The sequence below is a fragment of the Rousettus aegyptiacus genome, unplaced genomic scaffold (assembly GCF_014176215.1).
Source record: "Rousettus aegyptiacus isolate mRouAeg1 unplaced genomic scaffold, mRouAeg1.p scaffold_m13_p_3, whole genome shotgun sequence".
Taxonomy (NCBI): domain Eukaryota; kingdom Metazoa; phylum Chordata; class Mammalia; order Chiroptera; family Pteropodidae; genus Rousettus; species Rousettus aegyptiacus.
In genome coordinates, this window is record NW_023416306.1 from 157,536,945 (window position 1) to 157,558,914 (window position 21,970).

The following is a 21,970-nucleotide window of genomic DNA, read 5'->3' on the forward strand; positions in this document are numbered from 1 at the left end:
TAAAAGGAGAGATAAGATGGAGGAAGAGGAGGAGAAAGGGGAAAGGAGTTTTATAAAATGAAACGGGAGTGAAAATTTATGGTTTGCGCACTTTTCTGGTCCCACCATCTGTTGCTAAAATGTATTTTTAAAATGGCTGCTGCTATTTTATTTACCCAAAAATCATTAGCTATGTCTAACCTCTCTCCATATGCTGATTTACAGAAACATAAGCCCATAATAATTAATTTCTGAAATTTAAAAATCCCTTTCGAATGATATCATTTTTATTTATGTAACTATTCTGGTTTTAAATGAAATCTCATATATTCAAAGCCATATAACAGACATTTAACCACAGTTTTAAAAGAATTTTTAAATATTTCAACAGAATATTTTGAATGTCAATAAATAGCACTCACAGAAAATAGAAGGCACTCTGATTGTATTTTGGGTGGACAATTTACTCATAAACATAAGAGGAAGAAAAAGCATTATTTTGTATGCTATGCAATTTAGCATGTACTTTGGCTAGCAAAATAATCAGATACACATATCACTGCGAATGTTGCAATGCATCATGTTGTTTATAGTCATGATAATACACTCATGAAACTGAAGTTAGGCCAATGAACTCAACGAAAGGGAAGTAACACATACGGAGAACCTATAATGTACCAAATACTATATTAAGAACATAGCAAATGATCAAAGGTAGGAAGATTATTGGATGGATTAAAGAAATAAAGAGAACATAAATGTTTAGCAAGTGTCTAGAACAGTGTAACCACTTCAATAAATGTTATGAGGTTTATATAATTATATTCATTTATAAGATGATGAAACTATAGTTCAAAAAGGTTTAGTAATTTGCCCAAAGTCAGAGTGGTATCTAACAGAAAAAAAAAAAAAAAAAAAAAGATTCAGTTTGAAGTCTGACTCAAAAATCTACATTTTTCCACTATCCTTAAAGTAAAATCCTGTCCAAATTATTCTCCTGTCCAGTAGTTTCATGAAAGACTTATAATAAAATTTTAAATGTAAGATTCTAAGAACCTAATTCCAAAGATCTGAAACATGTTTACAAAAAGAAGGCCCCAATAGAATTTGATTATAATTTCTTACCCATATACTCTTACTACTTAACACTAAAATTATTAAAAGACTGTGACCAGTTCTCACCTTTACTCAGCCAGAGAGTAAGAGGCTGATGTCTATAGCTTTGAGATATTACAGGTGGCTTGTGCCAGGCTCTAAACCTTTTACGTTATCTTTCTGGGGTGTCACTAGTATGTTTCACAACTGAAACTCACTAAATATAAGAAAAACCTGGACTGTATTATTTAAAATTCAAACTCTTCCGAAGTTCATGTGCCATATGGTAAGATCCTATTACTCCCAAAGGGAAATTTTAATTACAGTACTCAATTAGAAGAAAAATTACCTATTAATACAAGCCTCTAAAGTCGAATTTGATATTACTATATTTTAAACAATCTTTACCTTAAAAATGAATGTATCAGCTAATTTGAATCAATGGAACTGTATTTTTCTTTTATACCCAATATTAACTACTTTAGCCTCAGTCCATATTTCTACTGCAGAAGGTATTAAGTTTTTATGTTAAATAATCTTTTTTGAGGGCATTCCATATTCAGAGCATTAACACAAAAACAGACCCTGTTATCTCATGAAAAGGTACACACAGCTCTGGAAATACTCTAAACACTAAGCTAATCAATTGCATTATTTAACATGGGAGTATGATATGTTCACTATCTTCAAAGTAAGCTTTCAAATGAAACCTTCCCCACAGGTCCTCTTTGACTCAACTGTTCTCAGACCTCCCAATAAATTGACAGCATGATAAATAATTCAGGTTAACACTTCCTAACGGTTTCATAAAGTTCACTGTGTCCAAAGACCCGAAGTCATACTATCCAACTAAATGGCTCATTGGCCAGAAAGACTGCAAGAAAGGCCAGTGAAAAATGAATGATTGTTACTTTGGAAAAAGGGAAAAATAGATGGTGTGGGTAAATTGCAGAATCCACCACACTGCCTAAGGGGCAGCCAAAACTGCCCACCGTGACAATCCGTCAATGCCAATTCTAGCTCAGCACCAGATTCCTTCCCAGTTAGGTTTCTGAATGTGCTCCATCTCTCATTCTCCACACTGTACCAGCCGTAATACTGATGACTTGTATGACAGTAGACTTCAAGGGAACACTGGTGAAATTACGTACAACTCAAAGAAAAGGAGTCAAAAAGGTGAGCCAACGCGACTCTGGACCCTTAGGACTTACAAAACCAACAGGAAGGATTCTCGCAGTTCTCTTGTTGGGGGAGAGAAATCATCTCAGGAGGAAAACACTCCATCAGATATTCATCTTCCCCCCTCATCCATTGGCAAATTATGTTCACAAAATTAAATCCCAATAAAATAAATATTTAAAAGCATATATATATCACTTATACTTATTTCCTAAGGCTTAGCAATGGAATCACTTATAAAATTTAAGTTAATAATAAAAGTTCTTGTCTACCCTAAAGCAAAAGAGTTGGTCTCATTTTCTAGAAAATATCTTATATTTTAAAAAAAGAAATGCTAATTTCAATGAGGAAGTGGATATTTAGCATAAAGAAATTTTTTAACAGTTGAACATTGGTTAAAATGAATTAAGCTATTACAGGATGTTTGGAAAAAAAAGTAGGTTCCATAGCAAGAAGACTTTTATGACTTTCTACAGTCTCAAAAGAAAAAAAATCGATCTTCGGGGTTCCTCCCTAAACAGAATACACTAATTAAAACAAAATTAGAAATGGTAAATACTGCCATGTACTTAAAGGACTCGAAGAATATAAATAGAAAGATTCAGATAAATCATACGACAGTTGGCACTTACGTATACTCATTTTTAGGTATGATATATTCCATGGCAGTAAATATTTTAATGCTAAGAAAGCAATTTTCATTGAGTAGCCCATCGGAATCACTTGCGAGAAATACTCTTTCCGAGTTGCCCATCTCTGTATAGATTATGGCAGATGCTTCCCCAGGTTCACTTACAGGAGACAGGATGAAGATCATTGCTCTATTGAGTGAATATAAGGCAATGAGTGATATACTCCTCTAGGATGCTGAGGACCAACTGTTCTAACAGAACAAGAATTTGAAGAAACTAAGGAAGAAACTCTACACCAGACTAAGGAACAGCCTGAAGCAAAAACGAAGACTCTTGCTTTCCTGTGTTGTATTTTCTTACATGAGTGGCTTTGCATTCTATGTACTTACAACTCAGATGGAATGAAGTATGCATTGAAATTATTTACCTCCCATGTATAAAACCACTCCCCCAGAGTTCAGTATTATCCAACTTAAGGCCCACCATAAAGGCTCAATGCCATAGCAGAACACATTTTGTACTTTAAATGTTTGTCTGTACAGAAGTTTATCTAATACATAATTTCATTTACCAATGGCAAAATTCAAAGGAAATTGGCTATTATAAGCAAACATCTAATATTTGACATGACAAAGTAGAATTGTTCTCCACTATTAGTTAATAATGTTTTTAATTTTTCATTTATAAATTAAAAAGCAAAGTATTAACTACCATTATTAATAAGGTAGTTAAATCTACGGCCTCCAAGAGCTACCCAAATACACAAAATCTATAGTCCATCTATCAAATATGTCATAAATCATAAAAATCTTATAGCTGCAAGGAAGTCCAAGTTTATTTTCTAAATAAATTTAACAGAAAACCTTACGAGAGAAGATATGTTTCCCTGCGCACAAGCAATAAGCTTCCAATTACAAGCAAATAATGATGTCTATACCTCTCTTTTGTACAAATAAATCATCAATTACAACTAGGAAGTTATGTGACAATTCGGTACAGAAGATATATATAAAACAATTGTTATAGTACAAATGTAATATTAGTCTTCTTATCAGAGTGTATATTCATAATTGGAAACATGAAGGAATAAAGTTAATTGGGTTTCCAAGAGTTTACAGATGAATTCACAAATTTCAAAAGAAGGAAATAACAGAGATAGGATTAGAAAAATATTAATAAGAAATATTCATTTCATTTCAGAATTCTGAGGTATGTTTTCTTCTTCCATTCCCATATGAAGTAAGTATAAACTGGTATTTCCTTGAGAGGACAATTTTGAAATATCTACTAGATTTGTAAGTGTGCATAACCTTTAACCCAGCCATTTTCTCCTAGGAATCATACTTGAGTACATGAAAACGTGTACCATAGTGGACATTGGTGCATTATTTACAACAACAAAAAAAACTGGATACATCTATACTATAGAATATTATATAACTGTCCAAAAGAATGAGGTATATGTCATATATGAAAAATGATATACATTACTAAATGAAAAAAGTTGTATAACATTATATATGATTCCAGTTATTAAAGCCATCACATGTATGCTAATACATGCATAGAAAATGTTTAGGAAGATATACAAGAAACTGTCAAAATTGTTAGCTCTTTGGAGTGGGGCTCAAAAGGTGATGAGACCGCAGTTTTATTATCTATTTAAGCAATGAGGATGTATTATTTTAAAATAAACCATGCTTAAAATTCTTAACTCCCCATGGTACCCGTGGCCCAAATTTAGTAAGTCTCGGATTAATTCAGGTCCTGAATTCTTCCCTCTCTGACTCAAAAGCTTTCAAATTCAATAAAATCTAACCAATAAAAACTGTTTAGCAATCCATCTGACAAGCTAATCTAAATTTAAACTACAGAATAGTACAGCGGTCTAAAAGCTAAAGCTACTCACAATGGTTATTCCTTTTATCTCACATCCCTACTCCTCAACTCTGCATTTCCAAAAAGGTAGGTAAGAGAAAATATAAAAATGGAAACATTCTTACGTGTTCTATAGCACCCGCCTGCCCATTACTATATTCTCGATACTGTCCAAGCATCTGGTCTACTTGTCGCAGGTTCCGACTGGTGTCCTTGAAAAAGAAAATGGACTTTGTTAACTGTTCCAAACAATGTTTTTCCCAATCAGTCTTAGTAGTTTGTCAAACAGCTAAGACAATCATTCATAAAAGTTATAATTTATATCATAGTTAAGTCGATATCAATATACTTAATGTAATCACAGGCATCACTAAAAGTGGAAGAGGGAAACAGAAGAGGTAGTCAGAGTGATTAGATATGAGGATTCAACCATCCTTTCTAGCTTTGAAGATGATGGGGCCACAAGACAAGAAATGTGGGCAGCCTCTAAAAGCTAGAAAAGACAAGAGAACAGCTATTTCCCTAGGGCCTCCAGAAAGGAATGCGGCCCTACCAACATCCTAATTTTTGACCAATGAGATTCGTGTCAGTCTGACCTATAAAACTGTAGGAAAATAAGTTTCTGCTATTGAAGACATTAGTTTTGTGGTAATTTGTTACAGTATCAAAAATAAACTAATACTCCAACTGAAACTATTACTCAGTTTAAACTATTTAACAATTAAATATAACCACAGCTAAACTAACCTGTAAAGTACTCGTTATAGTGTTGACCTTTTCAGTGACATCTACTGTAGGACGACTTCGAATTTCCCTGTGTATTGACCGGGCAGCCCATCGACTCAATCGGTCACGAGAGCGGAAGTGGTCTGAATCACTGGAGGATTCTGCCATTGATGTACACAAATCCTTAAAAATAAATCCAGGCCATGGTCAATCAAATGGCAAAGAGCATGAGAGTAAGAACTTAATCTAGCTATTTATTTTTTGAAGTATTTATTACATTTGTCCTTTGGCATATTGTAATTTCTACACACACAGTTTAAAAACATAAGTCACTTCCTTATGTAGTTCTCCTTCCTTTGATTTTTTTCTGCTTTAAGAGAGCAATTCCCCAAATATTATTTTTGTTGTTTCAACTCCAAATAACAAATATCCTTATTTCTTTGCAATGCTTCTAAATTTTAAAGCATTTTCACATATAGTATCTCACTTAATCCTACCAACAGGTAAATGGGACAGACAGACTGGTATCTCCATAATGAAAAAAACGCAAGAGATCCTGTAGGACCTACGAGTCTCAATGTTAGTCTGATGTCCATTCTACTGAGCTGTAAGATGCAGACAGCTGCATCTTTAAACAAATACAACACACACAGAATGGCCTAAAATAAGAGAATCTCATTCAGTGTATGGTGAACACGCTTGTGCAACTTAATTTAAAATATAGTAGAATTAAACAAATGCTATTACAGAAATACACATTCTATAATAATATGTAAGATGACATCAACGACACCTCTGCCAAATTAGAAAGTCGAACATCCTAAGTACAATTTCATCAGTAAAAAAATCTCTAAATATGCCCTTTTTCCAACATTACCTCAATTTTCTATTTAATGCAAAAGGAAATTATTTCATGCAAGACAAAATCGAGTTTCTGAAACCTTTTATAGAAATTGAAGAAATTAATGTATTTGAGACAAAGAAGTATCAGAAAACTCAATTGATCAAATGTGAAAGTTTATTGACTATTCCAAAAATTCTATTTTCTGCTTAATGAGGGGTTAACTTAACCTTTAACATTAATTATTATAATCTTCCTAAAATCTACATGGCGATTTTTTTTCTGGTTTATTAAATCCAGTATGATGAAACCTTTTTTATTGATTTAGAATATTCTAGACTTTTTGGACCTTTATTCTGAATGCATCTGGGAAGTACATGACAGTGCATCTAAAGGGAAGATAAAGGAAATTTGCTAGATATGTATAGATCCTAGAGTATTAAATGAAAGCATTCATGTTTTTGAAATATTAGAAAAAATAAAACTAAATAAATAAGCAAAGACCCTTGCTGTGAGTTTATGTTCTTCAATGTGAAATAGAGCCTGCCCCTACAGCATCAAAAAAAGAATCGACGCAATATCCAACTGCACACTAGCTGACACAGGACTAGAGAACACCCTGCCAGACTCAGGTCTCTCTCCTCTGCCCCAGCCTCGCAGCTTCCTCCCACACCTAACTTCTCTGGTTCTGGCCACCCTTCTCCTGTCTACAAGTACAAAGGTATAATGCCCATGATGTAACTCCCTCCCACGTCAGGAAACAAGAACAAGAAACTAAGGCTGAAGCAATTGCTTGGCTTTCCTTTTGTGGGATCACACTGTTTAACCCCTAAAGAATAAAGTTAAAAAGAAAGTGATCTTAAATATAAAATTTACCATTTAAACTTAGAAAATCATTTCTGCGTCTGTGTCTCATAAATCTATGCCATCTGATTAAAAATCTATTATTCCAAGTCAAAGTACTTTCCAATGTTTTCCATTAATGAAAGCAGGAGGACCCAACATTTTCTGAGTGCCTGCCATTATGCCAAGTACTATGCGGATACTCACAGAGACAATCCAACTTAATGCTCATTAACAACTTATTGAAGTGGGTATCATTAACCTCTAATTTCTAGAGGATGCTGAAACTAAGATGTTAAGTAACATGTCCAATTCCATACAGTGATTATAAATAAGTAGCAGTTCCCAGGATGCAGACCCATATCCAGCCAGGCTTCTCTATCCTCAATATTCTCTTCATTACACTGTGCTCTGCTGTTACACTAAGAGTAAACAATCTTAACAGTAAAAATTGCTAAAGGCAGCAGCAGGCACAGCTCACATGTGTCTACAGACTCCTCAACCAACGTCTCATTTCATTTAAGCATAAAAAATACCAAGGAAAGGGGAGAAATCAACTACATAGTAATGTGAAATCTTTACCAGACACCAGGGGAAAAAAACTAAGTAACATATTTATGTTACATTTAATAAAGAGCCCTGAAAACAAATCGAACCATTGGAGTCACAATAAAGGGGTTTTTATTTCCTTATTCATATTCCTTGTATAATAGAAAATAATCATTGTGCCTGGGATCTATCTCTTTCATATCAAAATCCTGTAATAATTTTCATTTTAACAAGTCATAATCCTGGAAACTGAATTGAAAAAGTCATCAGGCAGAATCAAAAAGGTGATATTAAAAAAGCCAAAATGTTTACTATACTGGTTGTTTGTGAGAACCAGGAAAAAATAACCATTTTAGGGACAACCTGGTTTTTCTAAGAGTATCAAAATTTTAATAATCAGTTATCTACACTTAATTTTAATGGATGTATATGGTGTTTCAGACTCTTCTCATGAGTGGACAATTTGAGTTTCAATTTGACTACAAATAAATATAACTAATAATTTAATGGTCATTTACAATGATTTGGAAAATGTTTACAATAATAAAATAGAACAGAAACTAATATAATCAGCATGCATGTATCTACCACCTAGAATAAATACTATTTTTCTTATTCTTTCCTATTTCTATTATTCTGTTCTTATTCTATTGTCTTATTATTCCTATTATAAGAATATGTTCTAAAATATTCTTATTATTCTCCATTCTGACATGTGTGCTTCTAATATTTCAACACAATATTTAGAACAATATAAAGTCTTAGTACCTTGCTACCCACCCTCTACCCAATACTACTTCTGCCCCAACTCCTCAGAAATTATATAATATAATAACTATTAGCATGATTTTGTGTACAACTCTCTAGACCATATTTTCTTCCTTTTACCATAAGTATATGTACTTCATAGTCTTTCTTAACAGAATACACATTATAATCAATTGATAAATATTAACAAGTACATGAGATATGGGGTATCTGAATTTAACTTTAAAACAGAAAATCTTAGTGGCATTAAATAAAATTAAGAATGTTAACTAAATTATGTCTAATTGTCACATAATACCAAAAAAAAGATCTCTCACTTACCCCTACTAAGATTACATACTTTCAATAAGATAGAATCACACTTTCCAGCATAAATTTCACTAATACACACACAAAAAGTCTTCAGCTATTCATTTCAATTACTTTGAGCCATAAAAGATGTTCAAACTCCTGCATCTGATGGAATTCCTATAGAAATATCAAGATTTAAGGTGAGATATAATCTGAGAACATCGCATGGCTTATTTTTAATATCATATGAAACATTCAGCAAACTATCTAAGGATTTTAATTACATAAGTGTCATAAATGTTGAACTAAGAGAAATTAATTTAATTTTAATGAAAAATAGAAATTATTTTCATTATTGACAAAAATTTAGCACTTTCTTCAACTATTACTGACAATTCAAAAGGTCAGACATGACTCTCACAGCTAACTGAAAGAATGCCTAACCTTAAGAGTCACATGCAGAAGACAGCTGTGGTAGCAAAGACCTACCAGAAGTTGCCAGTCTGTCGTCAGGCAACACTACCACTCCACAGACATAGAATTGATGGAGAAAGAGAGAATGTTTTTCTAGCCTAGTAAGTTATTTTCCTTTAAATAATAATTTTTATGGCTAGCCAGGTTGTACAGGAAAGAGCACTCCTATATCGTCCTAATAGGAATGTGTAAATTGATAGGATTTGTCTGAATGTCAGCAAACTACATGCGCCAACAGCAGTTTGTATCTCTGACCTAGTAACTACACTTTCAAAACCTAACAAAATTATCAGGAATACATACATAAATTTACATATAAGCATATATATTGAGAAGTTAGAAGGAAAATAAAAACAACTTAAATTTCAAGTTATAAGAGAATGGTTAAAATACAGTACATTCATACAACGGAACAATCCACAGACATTAAAAACCCTGTTTCTGAAGACATTTAATAGCAATGTAAGGGATCAAAGTATGAATCCCAATTTTTAATAAGCATTATATACTGTCTGTAAGTGAATATAAATGGCCAGTATACAAATTCAGAGGAGCAGCAAAGGGCAATGATAAAAAGGGAAGAAAATACACCAAAAGCATATTTACCATCCAGAGTTTACAGTAGATTTCTATTTTTTAAAATATTCCTATCTCTCCTGAAATTTCTACAACGACTATATTATTAGAAAGAAAAAAAAAACATAAAGATCACCTTCAGAGAGAACAGATTAATAACATGCTGACAACTTGGAAAATGTGTTTAAATGAAAGCTATACATCCAGAATGCCCTTTTTCTTTCTTTTTTTCTGAAAACAAGTTTTATTTAAATAAAGGTTTAAATACATTACATAACATTAAAACCAAAGTAAAAAAAAAATCAGTTTGTTACTTCATATGGCATTGGGCAGCTGTTGCTAGTAAGTTACAAACTCTATAGCTAACTACATGACTGAAACATCAGTTTGAAATCTGTTCCCTTACCAAAAGCTTAACTCTGATAGACGGATGGCCTCACATTCTGGTATTTGTTCATCGATTAGCTAAGATACGTATGATCAAAAAGACCTTGGTGGCAAGCCAGATATCTTATCACTTCGCAAAATGGAAGGAGGGGTGTGCTCCTCCCACCTGGTCAGGTTACAGACTCCAAGGTTTCCTTGACTACCGAAGGCGCCCTCTAGTGGTACAGCTGCTCTTGCTGCCTTACCCCGTCCTCTCTCCTCTCAGCTTCCAAAAAGGCTGTTCAGGTGGCAACATTCTCTTAGGGCAGGGAACTCTGCAGAGAGCCAAGGAGCTTCTGGCCAGACATAGCTGTCTGTGATCTTCGCTCTAGGCTTGGCCAAAACATCACATTATTGCTTTGTTTCAGGCTGGACACCGCCAGGTGCCTACTGCTTGACCTCTGCTTAAACGAGGGTCTTCAAGACTAGACAGCATGGCTCTTTTCATTTATTGTACAAAGGAGTGACCTAGTCCAACTTAAAAAGCAGACCCCAAATGATTATACAAGCTATGAGGTTTTTAAATTTGTGACAAGGGACAGAAGGGAAATTCTACTCATTGTAAGGAAATCTTCACTTAAGCTTCAGTGAGCCAGAAAGTACTTAAAACCCAGCAACCTGCAGCTGGTTGTCCTTAGCCAATCCAGTCTCTACAAGGAACTGGCATACCTTCTTGCACCGGTCACCCTGCAGCTGAATTACTCTTCCATGTTCTGGATGCTCAATCACACTATCGCTTCAGGCAAATTTCTTCTTAAATGCCTTGACTAGTTTCTTTTTATCATCAGCAATCCCTTGGATAGGGTAGGCCTGCATTTCTCTGTTGAATGCTCACATGGATGTAATCCTCAGTGCCAGCAGGAAGCAGAGCATCACCGTTACTTGCATCACAAAGGGGTTGAAAGAGTGGAGGTTCTGGGTAGCAGACATATAAGATATTCTTTCCCTCGGTGGAAATGGCCCGTGGAAGGTAGGCGGCCAGAGAAGGCTGGCAGGGGGACAGCGCGTTGGGAAGTGACGGGGCTCAAGGGAAAGGCTGCTGAGTCTTTGGCAGCGGCTCAGGGACTGGAGCCAGGACTCCCTTTTCCTTGGTAGCTGAAACGACTACCTCCCTGGCAACTTCTTGACCATACTTCCTAGTCCCCTGACATCTGCCTAGGTAAGGGTCATGTCACCACTTCACACCAATTGATGATCCAAAGAACTGGGATCACAATGCCAATCTCCGTTTCATACTAAAGAACAGTAACTGGCCAAAGAAACCATTCATCATGAGTTTATGAGCTTAAAAAATATTTTTTTTAATGATTCTCTCTTTGCAATTTTGCTGAAGGACAGTTACTATATTCAAAAACTCACTCTCTTAAAGAAACATTCTTAATACTGAAATGAACTTAAAAGTTGAAGGACTATGTGAAGATATATTAATGTGTATAGACATAACTTATACAATCAGATTCTGCTTTGAAAAACAAACTAAACATGGTTCGTGAATGTATTTAATCACAATTACAATTTGAAGTCCAAAGAAGAGTTACTAAGACTAACAAAAAGAAATCTATGTAAACTCAAGGAAAATCTTCCTCAATATTTATAAGAGTTCAGTTGATCAGAAATCCATTCTATCATAAGAAGCTTCAGCATGCCATTTGTTGATAAAAAGAGTTGCTAAACTTAAAGACTGAAGAACTCTTAAAGAACATCTTAAAGAAGCTGAATCACCTAAATTCTGGTTAAAGGTAAGAAAGTCATTTCCTTCAACTGGAGAGAAAGCAGAAAATATTCTCTGCAGCTTACTACCACCTACTGGTACAACAAAACTTTTCACTGACGAGAAAGCAATATTTATGCTGTCTGCTTTTCACATGCTGAGCTTTTACCAAAAGTAGAGAGGACTAAGATGGGTGACCTTGGGTGAAAGTCTCCAAAGTCTTAGAGAAAGCTCTGGGTCTGAAAACCAGATGGCACAATTCTTAAAATAGTTTATTTAGCTGTTCCCAACACATCAGTATTTAAAGGCATAAATATTGTTGCTTCTGCCTTAATGAACCTCATAAAGAAGACATCCCGCCACCAGACCAAGTAATGAATCCTCATCAATTCACTCCCACTGAGGATCTAACAAAAAAAAATGTCATGTGCAAACCTGAACACTGTGGCCAGAGAGAGTAAAACTGCATTCAGCCCCACAATAAGATGACTGGCAGCGAGTCCTTACAAACTCAAGTCCACCTCTTTTGTTATTTGACTGAAAAAGCCATCAGATTGTCTTCATTATAATGATCACATTTGTATGTATGAGAGCTGTAATTTATTGATTCTCAAGTCTTTTCCTCAGAGCCAGTTTAAAACAATTAGGATTTGCAAGCTGTTCCATAAAAGATAAGCACTCAGCATCAGGGGTGATATTTCACGAAGGCTGACTAGTGCATGTTAAGCAGAGGATTGCGTCCGTGGCCTTCAACTGCCTGAGCCGTCCCTGTCCAAGGCAACCGTCCTCAAAGAACATGTTCAAGGTAACGATGTTGATATTTAAGGGGATCAGGGAGATGAGGAGTATATTTAAAGCTTAATCACTAACAAAGTTCAAATTTTAGCATGCATTTCTCACTGTTTCAATAGCTGTAAGGCTTGAGAGCTTTGCCTAGTCCCTCAAGAGGAAAAATTAACAAGCCAGGAGAGGTTACCATGTACGATTGTCAACTGTGCCTGGCTCCTTTGTATCAGTGCTCCTCTGTAACTTAAATCTCCTCAAACCCTTTCAGTAAATTCATGTAAGATTCCAATCAACTGTCCAGTCAAACAGGCAGTTCTTTATTAAGTCAGCAGATAATGTAAGACAAAAGAAACAGAATCAAAGAGAAACAGATTCATGCATTCATCATGTATTGAGTTACATCTGTATTAGAAATGAGAGACAAAAGTAAGTCACAGTCCTTGATGGGAGAGAAAGACTTGTAGAAGTGCTATATATGGTGAGCTAAGTATTAAGACAAAATGCCAGGAGTCAGGTCAGGAGGGATGAGTAGAAGTTTGACAAATGGATGAGATAAGTAAACAGGATAGAGTTTGAGAACTTCCGATTTAGAGAATTAACATCTTTAAATACACACACACACACACACACCAGATTTGATTTCTTACTGTATGTCTCACTTATTCCTGTCACTGCTATCCATTCACTCCTCCACCCACCCATCGGTCAGCCTGTCGGTTGGTCAGTCGGTCAGTCTGTCTGTCTCTCTCTGTCTGTCTCTGTCTGTCTCTGTCTGTGTGTCTCTGTGTCTCTGTCTGTCTATTCCACAGGTGAAGCTAGTCAGGCTCAGCCACAGCTGCATTTTGTTCCAGCTCCACAGAGTACAGGAGCAGAATCACATGGGCCGGTGTCCACCAAGCAGGGGACAGAGGCATTTCTGAAAAGGCCATGTGGCATACAAAACGACTGCTTAGACATGGAGAAGAAAACCAGTTGCTGCTCAGATAATTATGTATGTGCCATTTGTTAAAAATTAGTGCTGTTTTAAAAGAAAATAGTTACTTAATAGCCCCCTCGCTGTCTCACAAACAAAATAACACGGATATTTTAGGCTCAGACACCCACATACAGATCTGAAATAAATGAAGCAGTTTACAAAATCAAATAAAAAGTAAAATATGTCAAGAAGAAATAACAAATAAAAACTCAACCAGAAAAAAAAAAAAAAAGAAAAGAAAACTTACAGAGAAATGGATGCTAACAAACCCCTGAGATGTATTACTTGTAAAGCCCGAGAACTGCACTCTTGCATTTGCCGACAGATAAAATAATAAATATATACAATATTCCCAAAATGGCAGACAAGAATCAAGTTCTCTGGGGATGCAGACAGTCCCTATGGATTGCCCAAACTGCCCCAGGTTGGGCAAGAGATTGGCCTGGACAAAGATGGAGCGAGAATCCCTAGTTTCTGACACCATTTTGTTTAAATCAGAGAACGAAAACTGGAGGGCGATTCACCAAATCGGCCACAAACATGTACTTTAAAATAATGTTGTATTTTTTTAAAACATTAATTTTAAAACAAAGAGACTTTACATAAAGATTCTAATTTCTAGCCTCTTTTGAAAAATCCAAACATCTGGCAACACTAGGGATGAATTTTCCCACTGCAACATGGATGGCTGCTCTAGAGTCAGGCATGCACCTCACTGCTTGCTCCCATCCCCACAGGGCCTGCATCACCCAGTGTTTCCTGGTTGGCCCCACTTAGCAGCTGAGTTTACAATCCTATTTTATTTTTTATTATAATTTATTATTACATTATTATTATTTATGCCTACAGGGCCTGGTCTTGTGGTCTCCCATCCAAGTACTAACCAGGCCTGACCCTGCTTAGCTTCTGAGATCAGACATCAGGCTTATTCAGGGTGACATGGCCATAGACCATGGACCATGACTCCACTGGGGTGCAAATCTAGGACCTTTTGTGTGTAAAGCAAATGTGCTAACTGCTACAGTATGGAAACACGTCCTAAAACCCTATTTGAGATAAAGAACCAAGACAAAGAAAGTTTACCAGCCTCATTGTCTAGTTAAAAATGAGCTTCAACTGGGGAAAATTAATCAAAGTTAAATGCTCAAGAGATAACACTTTCATCTACAGACCAGAAGGAAAATTGGTCATACAGCTTTGATATTAGCCACGCCTGTAGACTCTAAAACCAGATTGAGATGCTACTATGAGCAAAGGGCTTGATTTTAATCCAACTACTTAGGCTGTCTTCCCACTACTGTATTATTAAAAACTAAATTAAGAACAAAAGTGTAGTGCCTTGCATAATTTGGCTCCAATTCTTCACCACTCCCTATATGCAATGTTCTACCTGCCCAGGCCCCTGCCTCTGGGTTCAGCTATATGACCTTATTTAGACAACAGGATTTTACCTAATAGGGCACAAATGGAGGCTTGAAATGGGATTACACACTGGAACTTGCTCCCCTGCACCTCTTCTGTCACCAAGATGACATGCCCAGGCTCTCCTGATAAAAGGTAAGGGCAAGATTGCACCAGAGGCTTCCGGTTCAGATCTGCAGACCAGGTGACTGGCCAAGCTAACCACAGATAATGATGATAAGCAGAAAGTTTAGCTGAAATATCACACAGCAATAAACACTGCTGTATGCCTCCAAGGTTTTATTTCTTGTGCAGCAAAAGATAACTGGTATATATGTATGTATGTATATATACATATATGTATGTATGTATATAGTTTACTAATAAATCATTTGATTTGGTTCAGAAGATAGTTAATTTCTTGAAGTTCTTTAAGAAAACAGGTTGTTTTCAGGCTGTCTTCTAATTGTGGGGGGAGGGGAAAAGACAGATTCAAATTAGGGTACACAAAATAAGTATAAGCAATTGATAGAACAAGTGACGGGCTAGCAATTTTTGAGAAAAAAAGAATTCTAAGCAACCAAAAATAACATTAAGATTTTCGTAAGAAACAAGTTGTTTCGTAAATATATTGTAAAGCATACTGTTTTCTTCCTCCTAGTTTTTAAAGTAGAAATACACTTCTCTCGACTTTCTTAGTGAACAGAACACTAAAAAATTTTAGGGAAATATTTCTTACTGTTATTTATACCTTAAATTTGTATATTGCCTTATAGCTTACAAAGCATTTGCTTTAGCATTTTCTTTTTTGATCCCTAGTCTATCCTATAAAATCAGTATAATTACAACCCTTTACTTTTTCTGCTAGAGGCAAGCAAAGCTTTGAGTAAAATACTGGTCCACCACTGCTTTGCTAAAAAGTTACAGTGACAGACCTAGAACCCGTGTCTTGTCTCTAAGCCAGTGCTTTTCCACCACATTCTTGGATGAAAAAGAAATGTGTAAATTCTAAACACATTGCCCAATCACTGAAATGTCTTCTTTGTCCTTTCCCACCATATTTCTCATTGCCCATGCCCCAAGAGATGCATTTAAGGCCAGAGTATTCCACATGTATTTATTTACTTAGAACCAAAGATTTATATAATGAATATAAGATCATCTAGTATTAAATATGTAAATCTGGTATAAACCCAAGTTTCTACAGCTATTTTAAGATGCCTTTTAAATAATTCTTTTTCTTGTTAAGAATATTTACAACCAGTTTCAGGCATAAAAACATTCCTATTTTTTCAGAAACCATAAGCTAAAACCTTAAACTTTTTTTTTTTTAAGATATTCTCTTTTTGGTGCATTTGTATTTCCTATTTCTTTTTCTTTTTTCTCCACCCTTTCTCAATTCCTATATTTCTCTCTTCTTCTACTCTTCTTTTACTTTAACTTTAGGTCTTTTAACTCTTCTATAATAAAGAACTAGAATACATTTTTATTATATTTATTGATATGTTTATTCAAGAGTTTTGTATTTCTTATTCTTAATTTTAAAAGTAGATAAATAGAATTGGTATATTCTTTCTAAAATACAATAAACACTTCTAATTTTTTTTTAAAAAAGGTAATTGGAGTTCTTAACTTTGTACTATAAATGGTTTCCTGAAATGTTTTTAAATGTACATATAAAATTTTCAGAAGATACAGGATTAGAATAGAATCCAATTATAATGAAATACAATTCAATATCATTTAAAACCAATCACAGTTTAAAAACTGAATTATTGGAGATACATAAATGTGGACTCCAGTTAAGAACCTCTGTTTCAAAAGCCTTCAAAAACAAAGGTTGAAATAATGCTTTAACATTGCAGACTGTTGTATGATAATACCCTACCAGATAAATATTCCTGTCATCATGACACACACCTAAGAGGTTTAAAGCAGCTAAGAGAGGCGCCCGAGCTTACACAGCTACCAAATGACAAGAGTTGAGTCATGACCCTTTCTCCAAGGCCTAGATTTCTAACCATCGAACCCTTCTCATTGCCTCTGGCACCGTTCACAATTCAGGACGTTTCTCAACTCATTTCTAGCCACCAAAACGTTTTCTCTAACTCTGAGTCTTTTCCTATCCATTCCAACCTTCATTGACACTCCACTGGCCACGAGATTGAGTCTAGGTTCTCGAGCCGGGAATTCAGCAATCCGCGTACCTCTTAATAGAAGGACCAAAGAAAACATAAGGCCTACATCCGGCTGTTACACCAACTAGTCTACCACTTCCATTCATCGTTAATGTCATTAGTTCTCAGTGAAATGCCTTCTGCTGTCTACTGTCGCCACCTATTTAAATTCCACTCATCTTTCCAGGCATATCTCAAACAATACAATCTCAGCAAAGACTTCCATCTCCAGCCAGAAGTGCTCTTTCCTCTCTCTGCATTCATATCGCTCTATAATTATAGCATGACATTTATTACACATGTCCATGAAATATAATTATTTGTGCCACAGAATTTTTTTTTTGATCCCTCAAATATGTCATACTTATCTCACCCTCAAACCTACGCCGGATTCATCACCTGGAACATTGTTTTCATTCATTTTCCCTTGGCTAAATCTTACTTTTCCCTCAAGTCTCAGTACAGAAGAAATGTCCCCTAGAAAGGCTTCCTATCCTTGACCAAGAGCACACAGTCAATATCACCGCATCAGAGCCCAGACATTGCTAACAGGTTATTCACTTGTCTGTCTTCCCATTAAATTCTAAATCTCACCAGAGACTCCATTTATTTTATTCACAGCTACATTTCAACACCTAGCATAGTGCCCATCATGTAGCTGGAACATTTTAAATGAATTTACAATTAAATTTTTCCTTATTAGCCTGCCTGATTAATCCAGAGACAAATTTCAAAGTACAGAGCTTTGCGATTAGTAAGTACTAATTAAATAATTATTGGATGAAATGATTCCTGTGGGAAATGGCCTAGATTAATTATCTTCTGTCTTCAAACAATATGAACTGCGAAACAGAATATGAATACCTGATAATGTCTACTATAGAAAAAAGGATAAACATTTTAAACCATTTGAATACATGTGTTAAAACTTACAACTGAATCAAATCTAGGTTTGCTTGAATTGTTGCAAATCATTTCAATTTATCATTGTCATTTACAGCTACTTGCATTCCTCAATTATTATTTGAGGAATAATACTTCCTATAAAGCTCTAAACTTCAAATTGCCTAGGTTCTTTATCATCTGGGTCAACTCTCAGTGCTGTTTCAAAGCATCAATTGCTAATAAGCAAATCTTTTTTCACCATCTTAAAGCTTTCACTCTCCCACCATTAAGCTTTTCCTTCTTTCTAAAATCTATAAAATTGCTTATGTCTTCTTCCTTAATATAATAATCATAATTCAGAGTTCTTCCACAACATCTCTCTTCATTCAGAAAGGCCAAGTTCAGACGTAGCTTTAATTCACTTACCCATTCATTCATGAGGTCCTTCACTCGTGAGCACTCATTCATTCATTCCTGAGCACCTCTTGTATGGCAAACTCTGTACATAGAGTAGATTCTAAATGCTCATCGCTAAACAGAGTCATGTACCTACCCACGAATATTCCCATCTCCCAAATGCTCCAAGCACCAGCATTGTACAGATCTATAGTGAGTTAAATGAACTTCAGCGAGAATTTAATATCTGATAAAGGCCTGCTATGCCTCCTATGATCATTCATAATTATTGATAAGAAGACACTAGAAACAAGGTTAGGAAAAAATGGACAAACTCAGAAAAATATTTGCATTATATGGGAACTAAAGAATTAATCATCTCTTTAAAAAAATTAAAAGAATAAAAAGTTCAGTAGTAAAAGGTGAAGAGGATATATAAATAAGCAATTCGCAGACTACAAATGGCCCTAAAAACCATCAAATGAACTTTATTTCACTAAAGAATTACAAATTAAAATAATAAAATGATATTCTTGTTTATGGTTTATACAGATGAAAATAAAAGTTCTCACCACCAGGGTTGACAAGGGTGCACTTTTCTGTAAGAATATTAACTAGAATAGCTTTTCTGAAGAATAATCTGGCAAGACAAGTAAAAATAAATAATATGCATATATTTTAACCCAGATTTCTACTACTATGAACATTACCCTAGGAAAACAAAAGATGTATGTATAAGATGTATATATACATCTCATGTATAGATGTATGTATAAAATTTCACTGCAGAACTATAGTAGTAGAAAACAAAGAAGAAAAAACTGCAAATTTACTGATCAAGGATACATTAAATGTATCTAGTCATTCGGGATACTGCGTAGCAGTTTTAAAAGACTCCGTAGCATTTTATGTGCTGACATAGTACATTATTTCAGGGAACAAAAACACTACAGACTAACATACTGAAATATTTCATATTAGAATCAACCCAGTGACATTATTACATGCATAACAGTGAATCTACTCTAGATTATTTTTATATTTCTCCCAAATGGGTCAAGACGGCTCCTCTAGCAATAAAATTCTTTAATTCTAAGAACTCTGCACAGCACAGATCTTTGACACAGTGTCACTGCAATGGGTCTCCTCTATATGTTTAAGTGCCCTTTAACTAAACACAACATGCAAATGCTAAAAAGTGTCCAGAATTTTTAAATCTACATTGCAAAATTGGGTTTTTAACACTATACTCTTGATTGTCAATGACAACTCATGTGGAACATATTCGTTTTACAGAAATTACAAATTATAACTATTTCTACCTCAATAATACTCAATAATAATGTAAGGACCGTTATATCTTAAAAATACTAAGATAGTAGAGCTCTTTGAACATTTAAAGAGTAACAGCAAACTTTGCTTTTATAGTACTCTTAATCTCAAAATGCTGTCGATTGAATCTGATTAGAGGGTCATCGTAGAGAGTAATGCGGCCTCTCTGAAGTGGGCAGGACTGAGAACTGTCATCAGAGCACCTGGCGATGAAAACCACTCTTTGGGCTCCAGAATCCCAAGCAAATCAAATAACCCATCTGCACCTCAACTGCCTCATTTGTAAAATGAAGATAAGTATAATAAAAGTATTAGATATATAACACATAAAGGTGCCTATTACAGTGCCTGGGATGAAACAGGTTCTCAAATATTTGTCTAATAGTTGCATTATTGCTGCTCTTGTTAAGGTGTCTGATTTGTCCCCCCAAATTTTTATAACACTACATGCACAACCATTTTAATTTTTATCTTACATGTTAGAAAGGAGTTTCTTGTCCCTCAAAAGCCTATTTGTTGACATATTCTTTTTCCACAATAAATATGCAAAAATGTGTTATCTCAGAAACTCAGGGAGAAAGCATACTTACAAAGCACAGCCCCAAAACTCCGTGTTGCTCTCCACTGAGCTCAGTGCTCTTCTTAGGCACATATGTCTGCCTCCTATCATTTCTTCATGAGGTTCAGGGCAAAAGGCCTAGTAAAGCAGATGATCTGTGGATGCTCCTACACTTTCCCCAAACCACCTACAGATAAATGAAACAAGGGGTAAAACACACCTACAACCTTACATTTTTTTAAATAATAAAAGATGAAAATAACACCCCCCCCCCCACCACCACCTAGGTACAGTTTATGGCATATCAGAGAACAAAGAAAATGCTCCTTGGGTCACACGAAAGCCCCATTGAACTCAAAGGAATTCTTCATATACAAGTGCCCAACCAGCATACTCCCCACTGGTAACTTCCATTCATGCCTGTTCCTCCCCTGTCCAGATCATGCAGTGTGAGCCACAGCTCCAAGCCTAGCCAAAAGTACTCTCCCTCAACATGTAAACTAAGTGGGTAAACTGACTGAAGCAGGTAATGAAATTAACATATTACTTCTGAATTTAAAGACTCAAATGAATTTCTAAGCCAGTTAATGAACTATATGCTAGCACTCCTGCAGGAAATATCTTACAGTTCTTCTCATATTTAGTAATGCAATTAAATAAGTAAAAGTAAATTGTCTTTGGTTGTGCTAAAGAGCTGTGAACAGAAATATTTTCATTTCTTTGTAACTGTTTTCAAAGCAGACTGTAAGAATCCACGGAAAGTTATCCAGAGAACTGGTAGTCATCCATATAAAAAGGAGATTTGCGAATACATCTCCAAACCACTTCAAGAAAATGGCATTCTGGAAAAGTTCTTCAAAATAAACTGGAGAAAGAGTTCAAAGTGACCCAGATCATGCACTGGCAGAGAGGACATGCTGAGAGGAGACGGGTATGATGCATATACTTCACAAAGCAGCAACCCTCACCCCATGAGTCACAGAAACACATGCATTTCTCTGTGCCAACATGAAACTGCCAAGGTTTTTATCTTCTCTCTTTGCTGCCCATTTCAGTAGTCACTAGCCATATTTGGCTACTGAGCTCTTGAAATTTGGCCAAATTCCCTTGTGCTATAAATGTAAAATACAAGATTTTTAAGACTTAGTAGTACCATTTAAAAAAAAAATTTAAGGATGTGAAATATCTCAATAAGTTTCACACTGACTATATGCTGAAATAAAATATATTGAAGATATATTGTGCTAAATAAATTATTAAAATTAATTTCCCTGCCTTTTTACTAGTATAATGTAGGTACCAGAAAATTTAAACTTGCATGAGTGGCTCACATTATATTTCTATTAAACAGCACAGTTATGCATAACTAATACAAATAATTAACAAATACTGAGCACTTCCAAAGTGCCAGGCCATGTGCTGGATACTTAACATAATAAAGCTGGAAAAACTTTATAAAATGGTTCTACAAAACGCCTGCGAAAATGATT

The 21,970-nt window shown here is 35.2% G+C and overlaps 1 protein-coding gene and 1 pseudogene across 8 annotated transcripts in view; both read right to left on the bottom strand.

Moving 5' to 3' along the window:
* The window catches only part of CEP128 (centrosomal protein 128), a 329,036-nt gene that overhangs the window by 306,404 nt on the left and 662 nt on the right, over positions 1–21,970 (bottom strand). For 6 of the 8 annotated variants that reach the window (XM_036218272.1, XM_036218269.1, XM_036218271.1 and 3 more), the window contains exons 2-4: positions 20,512–20,667; positions 5,511–5,672; positions 4,889–4,975 (exon numbers count right to left, since the gene is read on the bottom strand). In XM_036218272.1, coding sequence (XP_036074165.1) covers positions 4,889–4,975; positions 5,511–5,657 — 234 coding nt within the window. In that variant the 5' untranslated portion in view covers positions 5,658–5,672; positions 20,512–20,667. Of the gene's footprint in view, positions 1–4,888; positions 4,976–5,510; positions 5,673–8,811; positions 8,959–20,511; positions 20,668–21,970 lie in introns of all 8 variants that reach the window. The other 2 variants (XM_036218270.1, XM_036218273.1) reach the window with 2 other exon arrangements.
* On the bottom strand, positions 8,988–16,535 carry LOC107506705 (annotated as a pseudogene).